The sequence below is a fragment of the Equus caballus genome, chromosome 26 (assembly GCF_041296265.1).
Source record: "Equus caballus isolate H_3958 breed thoroughbred chromosome 26, TB-T2T, whole genome shotgun sequence".
NCBI lineage: Eukaryota > Metazoa > Chordata > Mammalia > Perissodactyla > Equidae > Equus > Equus caballus.
The window spans coordinates 39,391,621-39,415,699 of record NC_091709.1 but is presented as its reverse complement, the minus strand read 5'-3'; the positions used below and the strand labels follow the sequence as shown (position 1 = coordinate 39,415,699).

The 24,079-nt window shown below is 43.7% G+C and overlaps 2 protein-coding genes and 1 pseudogene across 19 annotated transcripts in view; 1 reads left to right on the top strand and 2 right to left on the bottom strand.

Moving 5' to 3' along the window:
* SETD4 (SET domain containing 4) overlaps window positions 1-24,079 on the top strand; it is a 286,649-nt gene that overhangs the window by 157,938 nt on the left and 104,632 nt on the right. The window contains exon 1 of one of the 18 annotated variants that reach the window (XM_070252184.1): window positions 14,751-14,773. The exons of the other annotated variants lie outside the window; for them this stretch is intronic. The gene's annotated coding sequence lies outside the window, so the exon portion shown is untranslated. Of the gene's footprint in view, window positions 1-14,750; window positions 14,774-24,079 lie in introns of those variants that run through there. 18 annotated transcript variants of the gene reach the window in all.
* LOC100061690 (carbonyl reductase [NADPH] 1) lies at window positions 502-15,172 on the bottom strand. The gene is made up of 3 exons (XM_070252187.1): window positions 14,200-15,172; window positions 13,533-13,640; window positions 502-1,297 (listed from the first exon to the last, which is right to left on the bottom strand). The coding sequence occupies exons 1-3, from the start codon at window positions 14,483-14,485 to the stop codon at window positions 801-803; spliced, it is 891 nt and encodes a 296-aa protein (XP_070108288.1). The 5' UTR covers window positions 14,486-15,172; the 3' UTR covers window positions 502-800.
* Window positions 16,884-22,322, bottom strand: LOC100061721 (carbonyl reductase [NADPH] 1-like; annotated as a pseudogene).

The window sequence follows — 24,079 nt, the reverse complement described above, 5'->3', positions numbered from 1 at the left end:
ACTTTCTCCCTCCATAAATGACATATTCACACTGTAGAGATTTGACAATGATTCTCTCATGTCCACTGACACCCAATCCATATTCAATTTCCCCAACTCTCTCAGATTCCCTTATGGATGGATCTGAAGTGCCCATTCACAGTTCACACTTTGCAATTGTGTTTTTCCAATGAGTTTGGTGTTAAAGAGACCACACCAGACGTATTCCCTTCATGGTGTTCTCCATGATCTACTAGAGGCTGGAACCTAAAGGGAGCAGGCAAACCCTCCAATGCTCATTGGTCCGTGGATGCCTGTACGGCTACTATCATGCCATCACAGCAGATCTGAGTAGTTCCAACAGAGACCGTGTGGCCTGCAAAGATGAAACTATGCACTTACTGCCTCTTTCTGTACTGTTTCCCAGCCCCTCAAATATACTATCCTTCTGTTGATCTAACTGTCATATCTAACATTTCTGGGCTGGATGACATATAAACAATCTGCACAAAGGAACATTCATAAAGAACTTCTATTCTCGGTTTATTTTTCTATTGATTTTCATTCATTATTCTCATCCATTACAGTTTTCCTCCCCCTATATCACAGAAGAAATCACAAAAGCCTTATGCGCACAGCATTATGAGCCAAGTGAAAGTGAGTACTCCCTACAGACATTTTCATACTTTTTTTTCCTTCACGGGGATAATAGCTTATATGCACCGAATTATGAGCCAAGTGATGGTGAGTACTCCTTAGAGATATTTTCATCCTTTTTTTTTTGAAATGGATATTTTAACAGTGTGATTGGCCCTTTGATCCTATCCAAGGCTCAAAATACGTGAGAACCATGGAGGGTATTCATAGAGGGGTCCCCATTTTTCAACTTTCTTCTCCATAACAAATTCCCCGTGAGGCCCCTTAGCATCTGAGGGCAAAAGGGCCAAGTACACGGGGGTCTCTGCTCCTTCTTCTGGGGTTTTTATGGCTTCAGGTCCCCCCATGTCGGTTTTCACCCATCCTGGGCAGCAGGCATTCAGGAGGATCTTGTCCCCTCTCCTTTGCTCACTCAGTCTCCTGGCGTAGATTCTGGACAGGACGGTGATGCCCATCTTTGACACTGCATATGCCATGGCCATGACATCAGGCCAGCCTTCCTTTATGTGCACTCCATTCTTCGTGTCTTCCACGAACTTCTTCATGAGCCCCACCAGCTCCTCCTCCGTGATAGTCTCACTTGTAAACTTCCGCTGGAGTTCTGGGCTGCAGTTTTTAAGAGCCAGGAGGCTCATTATGCTAGACACATTCACCACTCTGCCTAAAATGCAACACAGATCGTTACTCAGAAAGGCCTGCACAAGAATGATGAAGAACAAATTCAGTGGGAATTTGTCCACTTGAGAGACAGTTCCCAGTTTGCCATGAGCATTAATGAAGACTGTCTTTATGAGTGAAGGACATGATACAGCCTTGAAACTTGTTTTATCCATAATGTCTTGGATGATGTCAGAGAAATTTTCTAATGGGGAGGGTAGTACCCAGAAGTTCCATAAGAAAATGAAAGTGACTTATACAGGAACATGCTAAAGGGAATGTAAGGAGGTACTCATTAGTGCCAAAGGCTGCCTTTGGGATGCCTTGAGGATGGTGTGGTTACTTGGGCAGTGCTCTATGATCAGCTCTTTCATGACCAACAAAGAGGTGGGTGACTGGTTGATGGATGGCAGAACCTAGGTGAATGGGTAGCATCTGTTTTGGAAGGTTGCCACTCTGATCGAGGAAGGAAAAACCAAGTCAGCTCAGTGGGCTGAATTGCATGCTATTTTCTCTGTATTTGGGTTTTTGTCAACTCTTGAGCAGTGACTAATGGCCTGGTAATATGGTGACAGTGAGGAACAGCGGAAACTGAGCTATTAAAAGGATGCTATAGAAAAGAACGAAGTAAATCTTGCAATATGGATGAACCTTGAAAAGACTACACTAAGTTAAAGAGGCCGATCACAAAGACTACATAGGATAAGATTCCATACATATGAGATGTGGAGAAGAAGAAAATCTGGAGCCAGAAAGTAGATTACTGTTGTTTAGAGCTACAAGGAATGGGGGGACACAGGGGTGATAGGATTTCTTTCCGGGGTGATGAGAATGCTGTAGATGGTTCCACAATTCTGCACATATGCTAAAACCACTGAGAGTGACAGCACAGTGGCAGAGTGAGTTGTCCTTTTGTCTCTCCACCCTAAGTTTCAACCATTTGTACATCCACTGACCAACAAAGGACTGCCTGCACGGCACACAGAATGCCTGAGGAATACATGCATCTATACATCTGAAGGTGGGTGGACTGGCCCCATGGGAGGCAGTGGCACTAGAGGAGCAGCCTCCTCTCCTTCCCCTGGTGGGGGTTATTCAAAGCAGGAGTTCTCACACAAGCACACGAGCCAGTGACCAGGGGCTGTAGGGGCAGACACGGGACACCCAGCCCCTTTCCCCTCCCAGGCAGCGTGGCCAGTCTTCCCAGCAGTAGGGACAGCACCCAAAATTCATATTTCCTTGGCAGGGGTGGTATTCCTGGACCTGATGTTTTACAAAGTACATTCTTTCATGCCAGCAACCAGAGGCTGCAGGACCAGGAAGAAGACTCATAGCTTAGCCCCTGCCCTCCCCCAGCAGAGGCAGGTGGCCCCTGTGACCTGTGGCTTCAGGAACCATAGCAGAACCTGTGACCCCACTGCCAGTAGAAGAATCCCAGACACTGGCTCTGCCATCAGTAGAGGCTGCATACAAGACCCCAGACCCTGGAAGTGACCGTGACACCTTTGATCCCAGCACCCCTGGCAGTGGTGCTGCCAGCACCCCAGATAAGCGAGGAGAAGCAGTGCAGGTGGTGCATAGGACAGCTGCACCTGAGTCCATGGAGAGCCTTCAGAGAGCCAGTGTGGGAACATGAGACCAAGGTGACCCCAGAGGCAGCAGAGGTGCTTGCAGTCTGGTGACCCCAGTGGTGACATCTAACACTGCAGTGACATTGCAAGCAGCAAGGCACCAGCAACCTCAGAGGCACAAGCAGCACAAGGCGGGCACTGATGACACCTCCAGCAGAGGCAGTGAAGGGTGAAAAGTGCAGGCTCTCAAATACAACCAGAAGTAGCTGAGAATCAAAGCAACCAAAGTCTCACCCAAATACGAGAGGTGTTTCCTACCACAAATGCACTGGCAAGGATCAACCATCAAGTGCCATGAAGAACTGCAGTAACACAGCAGAACAGAGAGAAAACGACAACTCTCCACAAACCAAACTTGAAGTCCCAGAAGATGACAACCTAACTGACAGAGAATTCAAAATAGCCATCATGAAGAATCTCCACCAGTTACAAGAAAACTCAGAAAGACAGTTAGATGAGGTCAGGAATTGAATTAATGAACAGAAGGAGTAGTTCACCAAAAAGATTGAAATCTTAAAAAAAAAAACCCACAAAGAAACAGAAATTCTGGAGATGAAGGACAATTAATGAGATGAAAAATAAAATCAAAATCATTGAACATAGAGCAGACCATACGGAATAGAGAATTAGTGAGCTCAAAGATAGAATCTAGAAATGATTGTAGGGGAAGAAGAGAGAGAACTAAGAGTTTTAATTTTCTTTTAAGATTGGCACCTGAGCTACCATTGGCTGCCAATCTTGTTTTTCTTCTTCTTCTTGTTCCCAAAGTTACCAGTACATACTTGTAGGTTCTAGTTGTGAGTGGCCCTGGTTGTGCTGTGTGGGATGCCACCTCAACATGGCTTGATGAGCAGTGTCATGTCCATGCCCAGGATCCAAACTGGTGAAACCCTGGGGCGCAGATGTGGAGCTCGTGAACTTAAGCACTCAGCCATGGGGCTGGCCCCTGTAAGACCTTTGTTAAATGAAAGAAATTCTATGAATAATATCTGACTCAATTAGGAAAAGCAACATAAGGATAATGGGTATCCCAGAAGGAGAAGAGAGGAAGACGGGAGCAGAGAGCTTATTAAAAAGAAATAATAGCTGAGAACATCCCAAACCTGGGGAAAGAACTGGGTATACAAGTACATGACGCTAATATAACCCCTAATTGTCTCATCACAAAATACCTTCTCCAAAGCGTATCATATTAAAACTGTCAAAAGTCAGTGACAAAGAAAGAATACTAAAGGGGGGCAGAGAGAAGAAAATATCTTACAAAGGAACCCCCATCAAGCTATCAGTAGATTTCTGAGCAGAAATTTTACAGGCTAGAGAGAGTGGAGTGATATATTCAAAATATTGAAAGACAAAACCTATCAGCCAAGAATACTCTATCCAGCCAAGTAACCCTTCAGATATGAAGGAGAAATAAAAGCTTTCACAGAGAAATGAAAGCTGAGGGAGTTTATTGCCACTAGACCTGTCTTACGAGAAATGTTGAATGAAGCCCTCCTACCTGAAACAAGAAGGCAAAGGTAAACAAAGGTTTGACTGAGGTGATGAATAGGCAGAACCAGAAAATTGCAACTGTTTATCAGAATAAACATTAGTAAACATTTAATTATAACATAAAGGGTAAAAGGAAAGAAAGCATCAAGAATAACAATAAGCACTTCAATTTGGTAACAAACTGACAACACAAAAAAGAATAATTTGTGAAAACAAAAACATACATTGTCAAGAGGAAAAGGAGGGAACCTGCATAGGCTATATAGATAGGATCTACCAGCAAAAGAGGGACTATCTCATCTATGAGATCTTTTATACAGCCCTCAAGGTAACCAAAATCAAAAAACCAGAGCAGAGTGAAAAATCACAAATAAAAGGGACACTGAGAAAAATATTACAGAGAGCCACCAAACTGAAATGGCAGACAGTAATACAAAGAAAAAGTAACAATGGAAATATATAGCAACCAGAAATGAGAAGATAAAATGGCAGCATTCAGCCCTCATATATCAATAATCACTCTAAATGCAAATTCTTTGAATTTACCCATCAACACACACAACGTGGCTGGATGGATTAAAAAACAAGATCCAACAATATGCTGCCTCCTGGAAACACATCTCAGCTGTAAAGAGAAACAGGTTCAGAGAGAAGGGATGGAATGATATTGGCAAGCAAAAGAAAGCTGGTGTAGCCAAACTTGTCAAACACAAAATAGACTTCAAGCCAAAAAAGACAACAAGAGACAGAGACATTCATTATGATGAAAGGGACATTCCACCAAGAAGATATAACACTTATTAATACATATGCACCTAACACATGAGCACCAAAGTATATACAGCAACTGTTAACAGACCTAAAGGAAGAAATCGGAAGGAACAGAATAATAGTAGGGGACTTTAACACCCCACTTATATCAATGGATAGATCATCCAGACAGAAAATCAAGAAGGAAACAGTCGCCTAAATGAAACAGTAGATGTGATGGACTTAATAGATATATAGAGAACATTCCAACCCAAAGCAGCAGAATAAACATTCTTCTCAAGTGCACATGGAAAATTCTCAAACATAGACCATATGTCAGAAAAGAAAACAAGCCTCAATAAATTTAAGGAGATGGAATTCATATCAAGCATCTTTTCTGAACACAGTGATATGCAACTGGAAATCAACTAGAAGCAGAAAGCAGGAATAGTCATAAATATGTAGAGACCAAAAAACATGCTACTGAACAACTATTGGGTCAATTAAGAAATCAAATGAGAAGTAAAAAAAATAGCTGAAGACAAATGAAAGTGAAAACACTACATACCAAAATTTTTGGGATGCAGCAAAAGCAGTACTAATAGGGAACTTCACAGCAAGATAAGACAACCTCGACAAAGAGGAAAAATCTGAAAGGAGCAATGTAACAATATAGCCAAGGGAACTAGAAAAAAAGAACAAAGCCTAAAGTCAGTAGAAGGAAGGAAATTATAAAAGTCAGAGTAGAAGTAAATGAAATAAAGGCTAAAAAAAAAAAAAAAAAAAAAAGGGAACGGATCCATGAAACTAAGAGCTGGTTTTCTGCAAAGATAAACAAAACTGACACACCCATAGCCAGACTCACTGATAAGAAGTAGATAAGGCTCAAATAAATAAAATCAGCAGTGAAAGAGGATAAATTATAATGAATACCACAGAAATACAAAGGATTTTAAGAGACTACTGTGAAAATCTATGCTCTAACAAACTGGATAACCTAGAAGAAATGGCTAAATTCTTAGAATCATACAACCTCCCCAACCTGGATCAAGAAGAAATAGAGAATCTGAAGAGACCAATCACAAGTAAAGAGATTGAAATACTACTCAAAAACCTCCCCCAAAACAGAAGTCCAGGGCCAGACAGCTTCTCTGGTGAATTGTACCAAACATTCAAAGAAAATTAAATACCTGTCCTTCTTAAACTCTTCCAAAAAATTGAAGAGGATGGGATGACTCCTGTCTTATCTTACGAGGCCAAAATTACCCTGATACCAAAACCTGACAAGGACAACACGAAAAAGGCAAGTTACAGGCCAATGTAGCTGATGAAGCCAGATGCCCAAATCCTCAACAACATATTAGCAAATGGAATACAACAATACATTCAAAGGATCCTACACCACAATCAAGTGGGGTTTACTCCAGGGATGCAGGGATGGTTCAGCATCCACAGCTCAATCAAAGTGAAGCCCCGCATTAAGAAAATATAGAATAAAATTCACGTGATCATCTTAATAGATATAGAGCAAGCATTTGACAAGATACAGGATCCATTTATGATAAAACTCTCAACAAAATGGGTATAGAAGGGAAGTACCTCAACATAATAAAGGCCAAATATGACAGACTCACAGCCAACATCATCCTGAATTGTGAACAACAGAAAGCTATTCTTCTAAGAATGGGGACAAGACAAGGTTACCCACTCTCACCACTCTTATTCAACAGAGTATTGGAAGTCCTAGCCAGGGGGATTAGGCAAGAAAAAGAAAGAAAATTTATCCAAATCGGAAAGGAAGAAGTTAAATTGTCATTATTTGTGGATGACATGATTCTATATACAGAAATCCCTAAAGAATCCACCAAAAAACTATTAGAAATAATGAATACAGTAAAGTTGCAGGGTAGAAAATCAACATACATAAATCAGGTGCATTTCTATACATTAACAATGACCTAGCAGAAAGAGAAATGAAGAATACAATCCCATTTACAACTGCAATAAAAAGAATAAAATACCTAGGAATAAATTTAACCAAGGAGGTGAAAGATCCATAGACTGAAAACCACGAGACATTATTGAAAGAAATTAAAGACACATAAAAAAAAATGGAAAGATATTCCATGCTCATGGATTGGAAGAAAAAACATAGGTAAAATGTCTGTATAACCGAAAGCAATCTACAGATTTGACACAATCCCAGTCGGAATCCCAATGACGTTTTTCACAGAAATAGAACTGAGAATCCCAAAATTTATGAGGAACAACAAAAGACCCCACATAGCCAAATGAATCCTGAAAAACATGAACAAAGCTGGAGGTATCACACTCCCTGAATTCAAAATATACTACAAAGCTATAGCAATCAAAAGAGTATGGTACTGGCAGAAAAACAGACACACAGATCAATGGAACAGAATCAAGAGCCCAGAAGTAAACTTACATAGTTATGGACAGCTAATGTTTTTACCAAGGAGCCTAGAACATGCAATTGAGAGCAGAAAGTCTCTTCAATAAATGGTGCTGGGAAAACTGGACAGCCACATGCAAAAGAATGAATGTAGACTGTTATCTTACACCATACGAGAAGATTAACTCAAGATGGATGAAAGACTTGAAGGTAAGACCTGAAACCATAAATCTCCTAGAAGAAAACATAGGCACTACACTCTTCAACACCTGTCTTAGCAGTATCATTTGGAATACCAAGTCTCCACAGGCAAGGAAAACAAAAGAAAAAATAAGCAAATGGGACTACATCAACTACAAAGTTTCTGCACAGAAAAGGAAACCATCAGCAAAACACAATGTCAGCCTACCAACTGGGAGAAAATACTTGCAAGTCATATATGAAGGGGTTAATTTACACAATATTATATAAAGAAATCATACAAGTCAACAATGAAAAATGATACCCGACCAACAAACAGGCAGAGGATATGAACAGACATATTCCCAAGGAAGATGTACAGATGGCCAACAGGCACATGAAAAGTTGTTTAACATCACGAATTATTAGGGAAATGCAAATAAAAACTATAATGAGATATCACCTCACACCTGTCAGAATGGCTATTAGTAAAAGATAAGAAACAACAAGTGTTGGAGAGGATGTAGAAAAAAGGGAGCCCTCATATACTGTGGGTGCGAACGAAAAGTGGTGCAGCCACTATGGAAAACAGTATGGAGATTTCTCAAAAAATTAAAAATAGAAATACCATATGATCCACCTATTCTCCTTCTGGGTATTTATCCAGGAAACATGAAAACACTAACTGGAAAAGATATATGAATGCCTATCCTCATTGCAGCAGTACTCACAATGGGCAAGACTTGGAAGTCACCTGAGTGCCCATCAACGGATTAATGGATAAAGAAGATGTGATACATATGTACAATGGAATACTACTCAGCTATAAAAACAGATGAAATTTTGCCATTTGTGAGAACATGGATGGACTTTGAGGGTATTATGCTTAGTAAAAGAAGTCAAACACAGTAAGACAAATACCATATGATTTTGCTCATATGTGATAGATAAACAAACAAATGAATACTTAAGGACAATAGATTAGTGGTTACCAGAGGAGCAGATAGTGGTGGCAGGGGAAAGAGGTAAAGGGGCACAAATGTATGGTGACAGATGGAAATCAGACTTCTGGTGGTGAACAGGATGCAGTCCATACAGCAGCTGAAATATAATGATGTACACCTGAAATTGACACAATGTTGTGAACACATGTGACCTCGATAACAAAAGCAAAACCTGTGAATTGTATACTTTAAATGGGTAAAGTGTACGGTGTGTGAATTATATCTGAATAAAGCTGTTCAAAGTGTAAAACAACAACATATTTCTCACTAGTTTTTTTTGGAAACAGTTGTTAGTATGCATTAAAAAAACCTATTAACATGTATAAAGAGTTTACTAATTTTACATCTAAATTAATATTTTAAGTGGTATAAACAAGACATGAGACTATACCATGAATAAGAGATTCAAACAAATTAGGAAACTCTCCCTTTTGAATGTAAATATTGGGAAGACTGTTACCATCAGTTAACTTGAGCTCCATCCCACCTAAGAATGGCAGCGCAAAAAATATTCCATAAAAAAGATAATCCATAGCACTATGACTCTCATTAAATAATCCTCTAGAGAATTACACTGAATTATGGTAAGTGTCTTGTAATCCTCCAACAGTCTTGTAGGATGAACTCACTTTAGAAACGAGTCCATTATTCCAGTCCTTCCTTTCATCTGGAACACGTGAAGCATAAGATAAACTGAACTTCTTTGTGAAACGTTTTAGTAAGCATACTCAAAGGTCCTACTAGAATTTAATTCATTCTCAATAATATTACCTGCCTCTCTCCTAGTAAAAGTAATGCATGTTTCATGAATCCAAAGGCCAACACATAGAAGGATATGAAGAAACAAAAGACAGTGGCAGAGGAAGCCACAGTGCGCAACCGGTATAGCAGAAAGGCAGCTACAATTACTCATAGGGCTTTGAAATCATATTCCCAGAGACTTTAGTCTCTGAACCCTGTGATAGTAGACGGAGAAACTGTCCTTTCTCTAGGCTGTTTATACACTGTAATAAAGTGATGACCTCTTTTCTATTGTATTATCTATCTCAGGAAGTCTAGAATCAGCTGGGAAAATACTTACCTGTGTACGGTGGGGAAACCTGACCGGGGAGTCCAAGGGTCTGTGTAGGTAAATTCCTGGATGTGGGTGCTGCATCCCACTCCATCTTCCCCATGCCGGTCCCTCCCACTAACCAATCCCCAAGACGTGGCACCTGCCTGGGTGCCTCTCCTCAGAGCTGGGTGTGACTGTAGCCGCTTCTGATCTGACAGCTCTGGCTGGAAACACACAGGCAGGAGGCACTTGTTGGAAGATACACAGCAAAGACTGTGACCCAAGTGTTTCGTCTCCAGAGTGTACTCCTGGCTTTCAGAATTCAGTTCAGGGACACTGCACTGCAATGCACACAGCTAATCCTCTAAGAAGTGTTATGGGCCATTCATACTTTCTTGTGCTAAGGGTGTGTGAGTGTGTACGTGTTTGTGTGAGAATTAGTGGCCTTTTATAATACTCACTCCACATTGATGATAAAAGTATGTCATTCTTCTAAAAAAGGACCCTTTCACTGGTGGGGCTGGGGTGCCTGTCAGGCTTACAGTTTATCCGGGCCGTTATCCCGTGTCTGACCAGGAATCAGTTTTAAGGATGCCATATTTTACTTTAAGGTATAAATAAATGGAAACACATAGACCACGTTCCCAGGGCTTAACACTCGGTAGCTGCTCAAGAACTCTTTGGATGACTGTCCCCTCATGGCTCTGCCCGAGCATCTCTCCTTCACTCTACCAACTCTCACAACTGAAAACCAGGGCCACAGTGATCTGGACAACAAGGGATACCGTAGACATCATGTCATCTCCAGAAACAAGCTGCACGAGCATTACTTGGTTCGAATTGTCTATCCAGGGGTATTAAGTGCACGTCTGTTTTTCTGGAACTTTTATGACTTCACATTCGTCACTAAGTTCATTTTTATCTAATTCCAAGAGTACCTGTAGTTACGTCTCTGGGTTGAAAAGGGGTGTCATGAAAGACTGCAGGGTTTTAAACTGTGTCTCCTGCAACCCTCTGGGTTTCCCTGTGGTGCCCTGGGGGCTCTGTGCTGAGGGACACATTGGTCCCAATCAAGCTGAGTCTTCTTTTGTCATATGTCACCCTGGCCTGACTGGGTACAGCTTCACTCATTCTTCACTTGAAGAATGGGATCCTCGGCCTAAAATATTTGAGAATCATTGAGTAGTGGGGAGAACAATTAGCGTGGATGCCACATGACTGAGGCCCACATCCAGCTGTGCATGTGACCTTGAGCTTTGTTTTGCCTCCATGTTCTTATTGGCACAATATCTGAAATGCTTAGCACAGCACATCAAGAAACGTCCATCCACTCATCCTTTCTAGACCACAAAACGTCGGAGGTGGAACAATCTGTAGTACAGTATATTCCCTCCAACTTCCTCTGGTGATTTTCCAGACTGTACAAAGTTGAAATGTGGTGCCTGTTTCAATGAAGATTGGCAACACTTCTTTAAAGGTTTAGTTGGTGAGTGCAGCCTTAACAAGGCCGTTTGTTCCCTCCTAGGGCTCTTCAAGCTAACGTGCGATGAACAGGAGTGTGCAGTTTTCGAGCGTTTGCTTGATTCCTCAGAGACGGGTTTTCCTTAGTATCTTTTCAAATAAATATACATTCTAATTTATTAGGAAAATCAGAATAACAGCCTGCCAGCAGTAAAGACAGCATTCTTCAAATTCAGGAAGATGCTCGCTTCTGGGAACAGTTGGGAAATGAGATGGGAAGGGGTGAAGGGATATAAACGGCATTGATATTGATTGATTGGTGAAGTTCAGTGGAGGGTACCTGGGCAGGATAGGTCTTATCTTTTCTGTGGTTAGGGTATTCAGAACAACTCTTTTAAGAACGGATTAAAAATAAAAAGAAATTCATACTATTATCGCTCAGTAATCCTTAAGGTCACAATACTCTCTTTTTCTCCTTCCGCACCAGAAACAAACTACACATTCCCCTTATGGATGTCTTCTGCTTCCCACAGAGATTCTGTGGAAACCATTCCGGCTCATTCTCTGTATCTTCAGACCTGAGATGAGGGAGAGCTGAGACAGTATTTATTTTTGGTTAGCCTAGCTAGGACTTGTCTCAAATTATCTCCCCAAAGAGTGTTGAATAAAATCATGATGGCATGAACTTCTGTGGCTGCCTTTCATCGCAAATAATGGAAGAACTCTTCTATTTCAGAAGGCAAGAAAACTTTGCTGTATAGCGAGAATGCGGCATGTATTTACTATAATATAATATAGCATGCATATTAACTCTAGCTTTGGTGAGGCAAGATCAGTTGTTTGAATACAGCCTGCCTTAGTAAAGCTGTGAGTGCCCATTCCTCTTCTGGACCAAGCACAGACACAGCAGAAACTAACACAGCCCAGTGAAGTAAGAAAAATACCCATCCAGAAGTCATTAGTATGATTCCAAGAGGAATACATATAGAATGTGTGGTGGTGGCACAAGGAATTCCATTGCTGCCCTCTAGTGTTGGTGTGAGTGAGGGGGGTGAAGTGACTGCAAAATAGCTGTCCCTTGAGGCCCTAGGAACCAAGTGTTAGAAGAAGTCACAGAACTTTCCAGGAGGACAGGACAGGGAAACAGGGCGGAATTGAGAGTAAGCTGTATGTGTATGTACTCAATTCCAAGCCACACCTCTTAATCTTTCTAAAAGTGTCGGCTTGTTTTATTGGTGTGTTTAATGGGTGGTGGCTCCCCTCCATCCCATTACCTTGGGGTGAGTATTACAGTTGTTTACAACCAAAGATGTATGATAGTTTGTTTTGTCCAGAACATAGCACATTGAAGGGCAGTTAAAAGCATCCTGGTATTATGCAAGTCAAATTACAGAGATCACTGCAAGCCTCACGAAGGGCTAGGACTTTGCTTCTGATGGATTTTCAGGAGGGAGTAAGCAAGCAGAGAGCACAGAGAATGCCCAGAAAGGAAAAGACACAAGAAAGAAGCTCCCTTAGGAGGGTTTGCAACTGTCTAGCAATGACAGCTGAGAGTCTGTCATAGAGCTGGGATGGAGGAGAAGGCTTGCAGAGAAACAGGGTAGGACCACTCGTAGGACCTGGTAGGTGATATTAAGGGGGCGGGCATGGTGACACCCAGGATCCTAGTGGGTGGATGGTGGGGTCAGTGACCAAGATGATTTGGGGCAAGGACAGTGCATTTTTAAAATGTGTGTTTTGGATGTGGGAATTCAGGGGAGGGAAGGAAGGCTCAGGAAGAGATGGAGAGGCAGGAGGACAAATATGTGTGTCTAGAAGTGTGGAAATGTTCTAGACAGGTGAGAGATTTGAAGGGGACCTAGTGAACTGGGGGTAGGGAAGGCTCCACTAGCCCGAACAGGATCACTGTGAGAGAGGGAGACACAGGCCAGAGTGTCCAGGATGGAATCCTCAAGGAGCTCTAAAGTGTGAAGAGCACAGAGCAAATAAAGAGCCTCTCTGAGGACTTTTGAAGGAAGACCTGAAAGATAAGAGCCATTTATATAATGATCAGTGGCACAGAGAATACCCATGACAGCTGGACAAGTGTGTACAGAGCTGGAAGCAGAAGGACACAGGGCCTGGTGGAGACACAAGAAGGAGGCCAGTGTGGCTGAGCAGGGAGAGGTGGTGGGAGCCTGTAGATGAGATCAGGGGCAGGCAGCGCAGATCGTGCCAGAACCAGCATGGCTTGGGCTCCTCATCGGACTCACCATGGGGCTTTATGAGAGGCAGTAGCTCCGTGCAGAGATCTCGGGTACCAAAAAAGTTTGTTTTCATTGTCACTTCAGCTTGAATATGAATCGGTGTGGAATCTGGAACTTTTAGTGGAGAAAGAGAACAAAGTTAATAAACTAAAGTAGTACTCATGGTAAAAATACAAGAATGATACAAACTGTTTTTTACATACAGATTCTGGTGAATTGCAAGTAATGGCTTGGTTAAGTTAAGAATGTGACAATACTCATGTCATTTCCTGGCTTAATACTGTATAGAGTTGTAAGATGGCACCATTAGGGGAGACTAAGTGAAGGATGCAGGTGGGATCTCTCTGTACCATTCTTAAAATTTCTTGTTGTTTTTTAAAACAAGTTAAGTCGCGAAACTGCTCTAAAGTGCATTCCAAGAGAAACCGTGAAAACCTGGAGGAGATCCTTAAGAGTCTGTGCCATGGAAATGCAAAGTCTCTTTGCTGGAAAGTGTTGCGAGTCTCAGAGGTCTCTGCTCTCTCTGTAGCCTCCAGTCTGACCTCTTTCCCTAGGGAGATTGTTCTAGATCCCCTTAGAGCTAAGATCTCCATAGCAGCATTTCAGACCCCAACCCACTCTTGCTGGCCACCCTCACAGAGGCTGCCTCCCCTCTCAGCTCACATCCACTTACTAGGGTAGGCAATGCCTGCGTTGTTGACCAGCAGGTCAAGGCCGCCGTACTCCTTGAGCAGGAAGTCGCGCAGTGTCCGGATGCTCTGGGGGTCGTCAATGTCCAGCTGGTGGAAGCGTGGGCTCAGGCCCTGGGCCTGCAGCTGCTGCACGGCAGCCTGGCCCCGCGTGGTGTCCCTTGCCGTGAGCACCACATCCCCGGAGAACTGCTGGCACAGATCACGCAGGATAGTGAAGCCGATGCCCTTGTTAGCCCCAGTCACCAGCGCCACACGGGTGTAAGACATGGCTGGGTAGCGGGTGTGTGAGGCACTTGTGTGGGCAGCAGACAGGGCTATGAGCCACAGCAGCGCTCACTGGGGAGCCCTGGCCAAAGTCAGAGAGTCTGCAGAGAAATGAGTTCTGGGATCCAGTGCTGTGATTTCCTGAGAAGGAGGCCCCACCTCCATCCCTCCCTCCTAGGAGGGGCCAAATGTTCCAAAGGTTTCCTAAGCCCCTCTCCTGGGTCCACCTCTTTTCCACTCTGCACCCCCGGCCAAAAGGACACAGGTCTCCCTTTTGATCTCACTTCTGAGGTAAGCAATCTTGCAGCCTGGAGAGGTGTGCTACCGCCAAAGCAAAGCTGGTTGGTGATAAGTCAAGTAGGGAACTAGAAACTCACAGCAGATTTACTAAAGAAACTATTTTGGGAGAACCCCAAAAGGAGAAAAGGAGTGCGGAGTAATGCCTTGGACTTGGGTCATCATCCACTGCAGAATGGGAAGTGTTGCTTTTTCCTAAGATTCAAGGAAATGACATAGACAGGCTAACTGCTTCTGAGGACATCGATCCCATTGCTTTCTTAAGAGAAACTCAAAAGAGAGAATTAGAGACTTAGGTCCCATGATTAGACTTTCAGTGTGGGCAGGGTACCTCGCTGTGTGCCTCCCAGTGAGCCCTCAAGTGGGACGCAAGGTTTTATTGAAGCTCTTAGTGTGTGCCAAGGCATTGATTGCAAAGTTTTATATAATGGTTACATAATCCTTGTTTGCTAAAAGTGGGGTGGACTTTGATTTTGTCCAAGGTGAGAGATAATAATTGGTGTATAGAGTTAGGTGTTATTTTTAAGGTCCTAAGAAAAAAACGATCTTTGCAATTTCAAATATATATTTCCAAACAGTTGAGATGCTATTGTGTTGATCTAGACATTGTTGTCCTCTTGGGTCAGTTTGCAAAAGAAAAAAAGTAACAGAGGAAATAAAGTGCCTGGTTGAAGGGAGAAGCTTGTAAACTTCATTTTAGTTTATTTTTTATTTTATTTTGCTGAGGAAGCTTCACCCCGAACTAACATCTGTGCCAATATTCCTCTATTTTTCAGTATGTGGGCTACCACACAGCATGGCCCCTAACACAGCAGTGTAGGTCTGACGCTGGGAGGCAGGCTGGGGGCCGCGAAGCAGAGCTTGCTGAACTTACCATGAGGCCACTGGGCCTGGCCCAAACATCACTTGGGGAGATCCCATTGCATTGCTGTCAGCCTGAAAATCACTGGTGAAGAATGAAGAATAATCATGACAGCACAGCCGTCTTTACAACATGCAGCGCTTCTGGGGGCATGTGGAACAGGGTCACTGAGCCCACTGGGAGGCAGGCTTGGTGTTGGGCAGGAAGAAGCTTCTCGTCAGCCCTGGGGGGGTCTTAGGTCCTAACAACGACAGGGTCTCAAGACAGAAGACACTTTGCACTTTTGTTGTGTTTTAACATTTTCACCTGTATCAGGACATTGGAGCTTCACACAGCAATCTTGTGCCCAATGTCCTCATTTTACAGGTGGAAAAACAGAAATAAAGTAAGATGCGGTTTTGCTCAGGGTCACACAGTAAGGTGGCAGAGCCAGGATTTGTTGTTTTCCGATGCTTGTTTTGAAAGCTTTCATACAGAAAAGTGAAAGAATGATATAGTAACCAACCATATATCTAACACACTAGGTTGAACAGTTATGACTATTTTACTAGATTATGCGTTCCTCTTCTGTATATGTTGTGCTGAACCACGTTCATGTTGCAGACCTCATGACACTTCCTTCCTCCATAAATTACACATTCACATTGAAGAGATTTGACAATAGGTCTCCCATATCCATGGACACCCAATTCCCATTCAATTTCCCGACTGTCTCAGATTCCCTTATGGATGGTTTGAAGTGCCCACTCCTACTTCACTCTTTGAAATTGTGTTTTTCCAACGAGTCTGGAGTTAAAGAGACCACACCAGATGCCTTCCCTTCATGGTGTTCTACATGTTATACTAGAGGCTGGTAAGCTAAAGCCGGCAGGCTCATTGGTTTGTGTATTGTCTATGGCTACTTTCAGGCCACCTCGGCAGATCTGAGTAGTTCCCATAGAGACCCTGTGGCCTGCAAAGCTGAAACTATGTACTCACTGGCTGTTTCTATAATGTTCCCTAAACCCTTGTGTTATACTGTCCTTCCTTGACCTAACTTTGAGGTCTATCAGATTTCTGAGTTGGTTAGCATGTAAATAATCTGCAAAATGGAAATTTATAAAGAACCATTTATTGATCTGTTCATTTCCACTCATTGTCGTTGATTCTACTTTTTTCTCCCACTATATCACAGAAGAAGTTACAAAAGACTTCACAGAATTTATAGCCAAGTTAAATTGAGGACTTGATAGGGATATTTTGATTCCTCTTCTTTTTTATAGTTTGGATAGGGATATTTTTCACAGTGTAAATGCCCTTTGGTCAATCAAGGCACATAATATACAGGAGCCCACGGGAGCTGTGAGTTGAGCTCACCATTGTTCAACTTTCTTTTCCAAAATAAACTCCCCATGAGGCCTCTCAGCATCCGATGGCAAAAGGGCCAAGTACTCGGGGGTCTCTGCTCCTTCTTCTGGGGAATTTGTGGCTTTGGGTCCCCCCCATGTCAGTTCTCACCCACCCCGGGCAGCAGGCATTCAGGAGGATCTTGTCCCCTCTCCTCTGCTCACTCAGCTTCCTGGCGTGGATTCTGGACAGGAACGTGATGCTGATTTTCATCACTCCGTATGTGGTATTAGGCTAGCCCTCCTTCTGGTGCACTCCATTCTTTGTATCTTCCACGAACTTGATCAGGAGCCCCACCAGCTCCTCTTCTGTGATGGTCTCACTTCTAAACTTCTCCTGCAGTTTTGGGCTGCAGTTGTGAAGGGCACTGAGACTCACAGTGCTAGACACATGCACCACTCTGCCTAAAATCCAACAGAAATCGTTATGTAGAAAAGGATGCACGAGAATGATGAATACCAACTTCACTGGGATTTTGGACCAGAAAACTTCCATTTGAGAGACAATTACCAGTTTGCTATGAGCATTAATTAAGACTGCCTCTACGAGTGAAGGACTTGATACAATCTTGAGCTTGTGTTACCCATAATGTCTCAAATGATGTCAGAGAAATGTTCTAATGGAGAGGGTAGCACCTAGAAGTTCCATGAGAAAATGAAAATGGTTTATATAGGAACATGCCAAGGGGAATGTAAGGAGGTATTCATTCATACCAATTGTAAGGGAATGAAAGGAGGTATTCATTCATATCATCAGGTGTCCTTTGGGACCACCGGAGGATGTTATGGTCTCTCGGGCAAGGCTCTATGATCAGGTCTCCTTTGAGCAACAAAGAGCTGAAAGGTTGATGGATGGCAGATCCTAGGTGAATGGACAGCATCTGCTGTGAAAGGCCTACACACTGATCGAAGAAGGGAACAACAAATCAGCTCAGGGGTCTGAACTGCATGGGGTTTTCTCTCTGTTTGGGTTCTTATCAACTCAGAGCAGTGACTAATGTCTGACAATATGACGGACAGGGGCCGTGGGAAACTGAACAACAGAAGGGATGTGCATATAGGGCAGAGCCCTATGGAAGTCCCTACGGGAATTTAGAGGGAAGTTAAAGTAGGACATGTCAGTCAATGCCCATCAGAAGAACCACTTCCAGGACTGGCAGGCTAGTGGAACCAGCAAGTGGGCATCCTGGTAGGCTTCTTTGCTGTGGCCATCTTGGTGCGGGAAATAGGTGGAAATGGGGAGCTGCAGCAATGCAGCAATGGGAAAATGGTCGACGTGACTCTTACATCCTGTGAAGCACACATTGCCAAGGACTGTTCAGCCTGGCAGCAAGAGAGACAAAGACTGCAGGTGGTCATGAGGAAGATTCTCCGAGGGCAAGGCCCTGCACATAGCTGGCATGTCGAGTTAGGTAGTACTCCTGGGAGGCTACAAGTGGGTCCTCACAAAAGGAGACACCATCTCCGGGCCAGGCTTTACATATCCAGAAGTACATGCAAACGTTCAAGCTACATAGCAGGACTGGAACAGAAGATACTGCGCCATTTGGGCTGGCAAATTACATTTCTGCAGACCAAGCACACAGTTTCGTCCTTGGAGTAGTAGGGTTGATAGAGAATTGGAATGGGCAGTTGAAGCATTGGTTGTCTCAAACATGAGTTGAGAAAGGTATGAAGAGCTGGCTTACACACAGTCGTGAGCATGTGCTCACACTCAACATGAGGGGGCCAAGGGAGATGCCCCACAGGATAGATTCTTTCCTTTCGCTGCAGGATGTGGGGAGGAAGGGCTGGGGGAGGATGCTGGGGTGACTATATGATTGTTACTCACATCACCTCCACTTTCTTTTTCCTACCTGATACAGTAGTCCTGACACTAGTGCTACAACTGCGGAAATGGGAAGCAGGAATAATTCCTAAGCGAGAACCTCTAACTATAGCTTTGAACCTTCATGCCAGAAGTCGTAAGGGTCTGATGGAGTGGAATGTGCCTTCACGCCATCTGGCAAAATTGGAGTGACAGCAAATGCAGCTGTATTGCCTAGTGGCCGAGACAGCCCACGAGGTCTGGACCTATGCAACCCAACCCTACCTGATATGAATGGGAGTGGACCGAAGGGAAGGCACTTGTTAGACTAGCTGCCTTCGCTGCAGGCGATGAAGATCAGCACAGTGGCTGAATCTGACAGCCCTTTGAAAGGTGAAAAAGTTTGCATAAAAGTCAATGACAAGGAGGAAAAGGAAGAACGGTAGTCTAGGCTAAAGGAATGAATAAGCGGGTTATGCAACAAGAGAAATCCCATATTACCTTGGTGTCTCGAGAGACTCAGAGCAAGAGATGGTATTGTCTCTTAGCTCCATCATACCAGATGCCGGAAAATGTGAAGCCACATGTTACTAAGACCACTCCTGCTTTCAGGACCTGACCAGGTTGACGGGAAGCCAGGGAACCTGAGTGGCCTCGCTCTAGGAGATGGGGTCATATGATATGATGATGACCTGAACCAATGGTTAATGACTGAGTGAAACTCTAGCAATGTGCCAGCATGTCTTGATTCTTATCTTTCCGGTTCCACGTACCACCATACTGTGATAAGCTGTAACACTGGCCTTGTTAATATTCAATTATAAATGTAATGAAGAACTGAATTTAGCTAAGCACCAGCTATATTTAGCCATGAGTTACATTAAGTGAGGAGCCCATTAGACTGAGGTGGCTCTAAAGCAAACCAAATCTAAGCTTGTAAATGCCTCGAGGATACAAAAATGAAACCTAAGGACCACCCATCAGAAACAGCCACACGGGTTTGAAGCTATAGCCAATCAGTAATCTCCTTACCTTGCTCCAGCCCTTTTTCTAAAAAGTCCAGGGGTACTCCTAAGCAATTCAGATTTGTTGCTTTTCGATTCAAATAGATTTTTTCTCAAATAAATTCTTAAATTTCTAATATGCCTCTGTTTAGCTCTTAACAATACTGAATGTTTCTAAACAAGTACTATGCTAAATAAGGTATAAATATCAGTTGATCAAGGAGGAATCAAATTAGTACAAATACATGAATGTGTATCTAGTGGTTTTACGGGATGGATTATCTTTCCCTTTAAATGTATTCCTACCCCACACTGGCTCCTCCAAATTTCAGCATATTTCTGATACGATTGCTGTATGTGTTATATAAAGTCTCTACTAAATGTAGATGCTCAACGATCCTTTGCTGTAAGAGAGCCTTGGCAAAGGACTAGGGCGTGGCCTGTGAAAGTAGAGGATTAAGCTGGGCCAAGGAAAGGTTTGGCCCTTTACCCAAGGCTGCTGGAAGGTCAACTTGGTTTAATCTTCCTGATAAGAATGTCCTTGTTTACTTGGGGGGCGTCTAGGATCAGACTACAGAATGGATGCTAACAAGGTGATTATGATGCTACTTTGGGCTACCTGCTATCAGCTGGACCTCTGGAGGGGCTGGGGAGTAAGGTCAGCCAAGAGAGTGGTGGGCCAGGTCTATGTGACCAATCCCAATAAAAATACCAGACACTAGACAGGATAAGCTTCTCCGGTTGGCAACGCTCCATGTGTATTGTCACATATCTCTGCTGGGGGAAATACATGCTGTCTGCAGGACTCCCCCGGGAGAGGAGAACTCAAGCTCCATGCCTGGTCTTTCCTGGACCGAGGGCTAAGAGACTTTTCCCATTGCTGACTTGAATCTGTCTCCATTTTCGATAAGACACTATAATTTTGAGTATAATGGCTCTGCTGAGTTCTGAGTCCTTCTAGTGAATTTCTGAACCTGATGGTGGTCGTGGGGACCTGCTGAAGTTGTAAAGACCAAACGATATTTATCTCACATATGTACAGTGGGTTTAGCATCTAAAATCAATAAATATAATACACTATATCAGATGCAGGAAAAGATATGGGGGTGGGTAACAAATTGAGGGTTGCGAAGGCTTCCTTAGCCTGAATAGGATCACTCAGAGAGGGAGAGGGAGGAGGAAGGAGCAGTGATGGAATCCTCAGGGAACACCAACGTGTGAGGGGCACAGAGCAGGTAAAGGGCTTCTCTGAGGAGACTTTTGAACAAAGACCTGAGGATGAGAAAGAGTCAGCTGTGCAATGACCAGCGAGACAGACAGCACTGATGACCACTGGACAAGTGTGTGCAGAGCCTGAAGCATAAGGGCGCCTGGCCCAGTGGAGACACAACAAGGAGTCAGTGTAGCAGAGCAGAGAGAGGTAGCAGGGGCTTGTAGATGAGAGCAGAGGCAGGCAGGGCAGATCATGCCAGAACCAGCATGGCTTGGGCTCCTCATCGGACTCACCATGGGGTTTTATGAGAGGCAGTAGCTCCGTGCAGACATCTCGGGTACCAAAAAAGTTTGTTTTCCTTGTCACTTCTGCTTGAACATGAAACGGTGTGGGGTCAGGAACTTTCAGGGAAGAAGAAAGGTAGAGTTAATACATGGCAGCCATGTGGTAAAATTCCATGGATTCATGTTTTTAAAAGCGTGCAAAAGAAATTGGGTGAATTTTGTGTAAAATGGGCAGCAGGTTAACGTAATTTACCACTGGCAATTTCCAAGTTTGGCAATGTTCTAAGAGGGTCCACACATGGAATCTCTGTGTACAAGTTTGTGCAATTTTCTTATTTACAAAAATGCCTTAAAAATTCACCCAACCGCCCTAAAATCCAATCAGAGCAAATCTGCGGGACAACCTAGAAAAGATCCCCAGGCGTCCCAGCCAAGGAAATGGAAAGGTCCCTCTGGCTGGAAAGCAGTCCAGTTCCAGGTGCACTCTGCTGTAGCCGCACCCCTGTCCTCTCCCCTCCTCCATCCCCAGGCAGCCATCCCAGACCCCAAAGGCAGGGGAGCCCCACCGCAGGGATGCTCCGACAGATCCGGTCACCCTGGCAGAAGGCTTCCCCTGCGAGCACGGGCTCCTTGCTATTGAAGGAGATGCCCGCGTTGTTGACCAGCACGTCGAGGCCCCGTACTCCTCTTTCAGGAAGTCGGGAGGGCGCGGATGCTCTGCAGGTCGTCGATGTCCAGCTGGTGGAAGCGCGGGCTCAGGCCCTGGGCCTGCAGCTGCTGCACGGCCGCCTGGCCCCTCGCCGTGTCCCGCGCCGTGAGCACCACGTCCCCCGAGAACTGCCGGCAAAGGTCGAACGCGATGGCGAAGCCGATGCCCTTGTTGGCCCCAGGTCACCAGCGCCACGCAGCTGTGGGACAACGCGGCTGCGTGGAGGCCTGCGGGGCGCTGGCGGGAGAGTGGTTGGGACTGCCAAGTACAAATGGCCATGGGCTTTGCAGCCTTTTCTCACACTAGAAAAGCTCATCAGGATGCATCTTGTTATCCCCATTTTAATGGGAGGAAGTGCATACCCAGAAAGTTCATAAACTAGTTCAGTGGTGGGAAATGAATTTTCTTCCTTACTATTTCCTTGTACCAACAGAGGACTAGCCGACTATAGGGTCGAGTTTCACTTCTGAGCTGCCTCTTAAGGTAGTCACTTCCCACAAGTGGCCATTAGATGTAAATTTAATGAAAATAATACAATTTGAAATTCAGTTCTTAGCTGCACTAGCCACATTTCCAGTGCTCAACAGTCACACGTGCTGGTGGGCACTGTATTGTACAGACACCTCCACGATGTTCCCTTCACAGCACAAAGTTCTGGTGAACAGGGGTGCTTTAGATAGATGCCAATTATGTTGCCATTGCAAGGTAGGTTTCCAATCAGTTGCAACACACAAAACTAATAATCAGGGAAAGAGCTTTGCCTTTTTATTCTCTTAAATATTTTTTGAGGTAATTGCAGATTCACATGCAGTAGTAAGAGGTAAGATAGAGATTCCTTGCACTTGACCCAATTTTCCTCAGTGGTAACATTTTGCAAAACTCCAGTACAATATCACACTCAGAATACTGACATCAAAACAATCCACCAATCATGTCCAGATTTCCTCATTTCACTTGTACCTATTTGTATGTGTGTATTCGGATCCATACAATTTTATCACAAGTGTAGGTTTGTGTATCCACCACTACAGTCAAGATATACAACATTTCCATCAGCACAAGGATCCCTCCTGTTGGTTCTTTATAACCAAACATACCTCTCTCTTGCCCCCACCCTCCCCTCCCTCAGCCCTGTCCAACAGTAATCTGTTCTCCATTTGTAAAATTGTACTGTTTCAAAAATGCTCCCCAGATGGAGTCATCGGTTATAACCTTTTGGGATTTTTTTTCACTCGGGATGGTGTAGAGCTTTGTTTTGGATTTTCTTCCTTATCCGTGTATATCCTAGTTCTGTCATTTTCTGGCCTCTCTCCACACCCCTAGCCTCATTCACTTTCTTCTATAGTGGGCGTGAGCCAGTGTTGGAAGGAAGTGGGATGGACTAAATCCACTAAGAGGGTCAGTTAGCGATAGCACGTGGCATGCAGGGAAGTCTGGTCATGGTGAGCGGCCTGAAATTTCAAAAGACCAATTCTCGGAGGGCGATGAATCATGATTTTCAGCCTGATTTCTTTATCCTTGTAGTACTGGTACCAACACAAGAAGTGACAAGTCAGTGGGGCAGGATGCTCCAGAAAATACAATCCATGAACATCATACAGTCTGAGAATGTAGTGTATGATAAAAGTGGCATTAACAATTAACAGGGGAAGCAAAGAATTATTCCAGAAAATGATAGTGGGGGAAAAGGAGCAATGATTGCAAAGGGAAAAAGAGATCCTCACCCTACACGGTACACCGATTAATTTCTAACGAGAGAGAAAAAGTATTTTCCCACTTTTTAAATTTATGGGCTAATAAGTGAAACCATAAAACAAGTATAAGAAAAGATAAGTAAAATTCACATTTTTTCAGTATGGGAAAAGGGCTTTGTCAGCATAAGAACAGGGGAAGAATAATAAAGGAAAGGAATGAGAGATTGGACTATGGGAAATTCTTAGAAAGTTTGTTTTGGGGGAAGCGTGCTAATTTAAAGCCAGTGAATTAAGATCTTGAATCAAGGTTTTGTATATTTTTTCTCTGTCAAATTTGGGTCT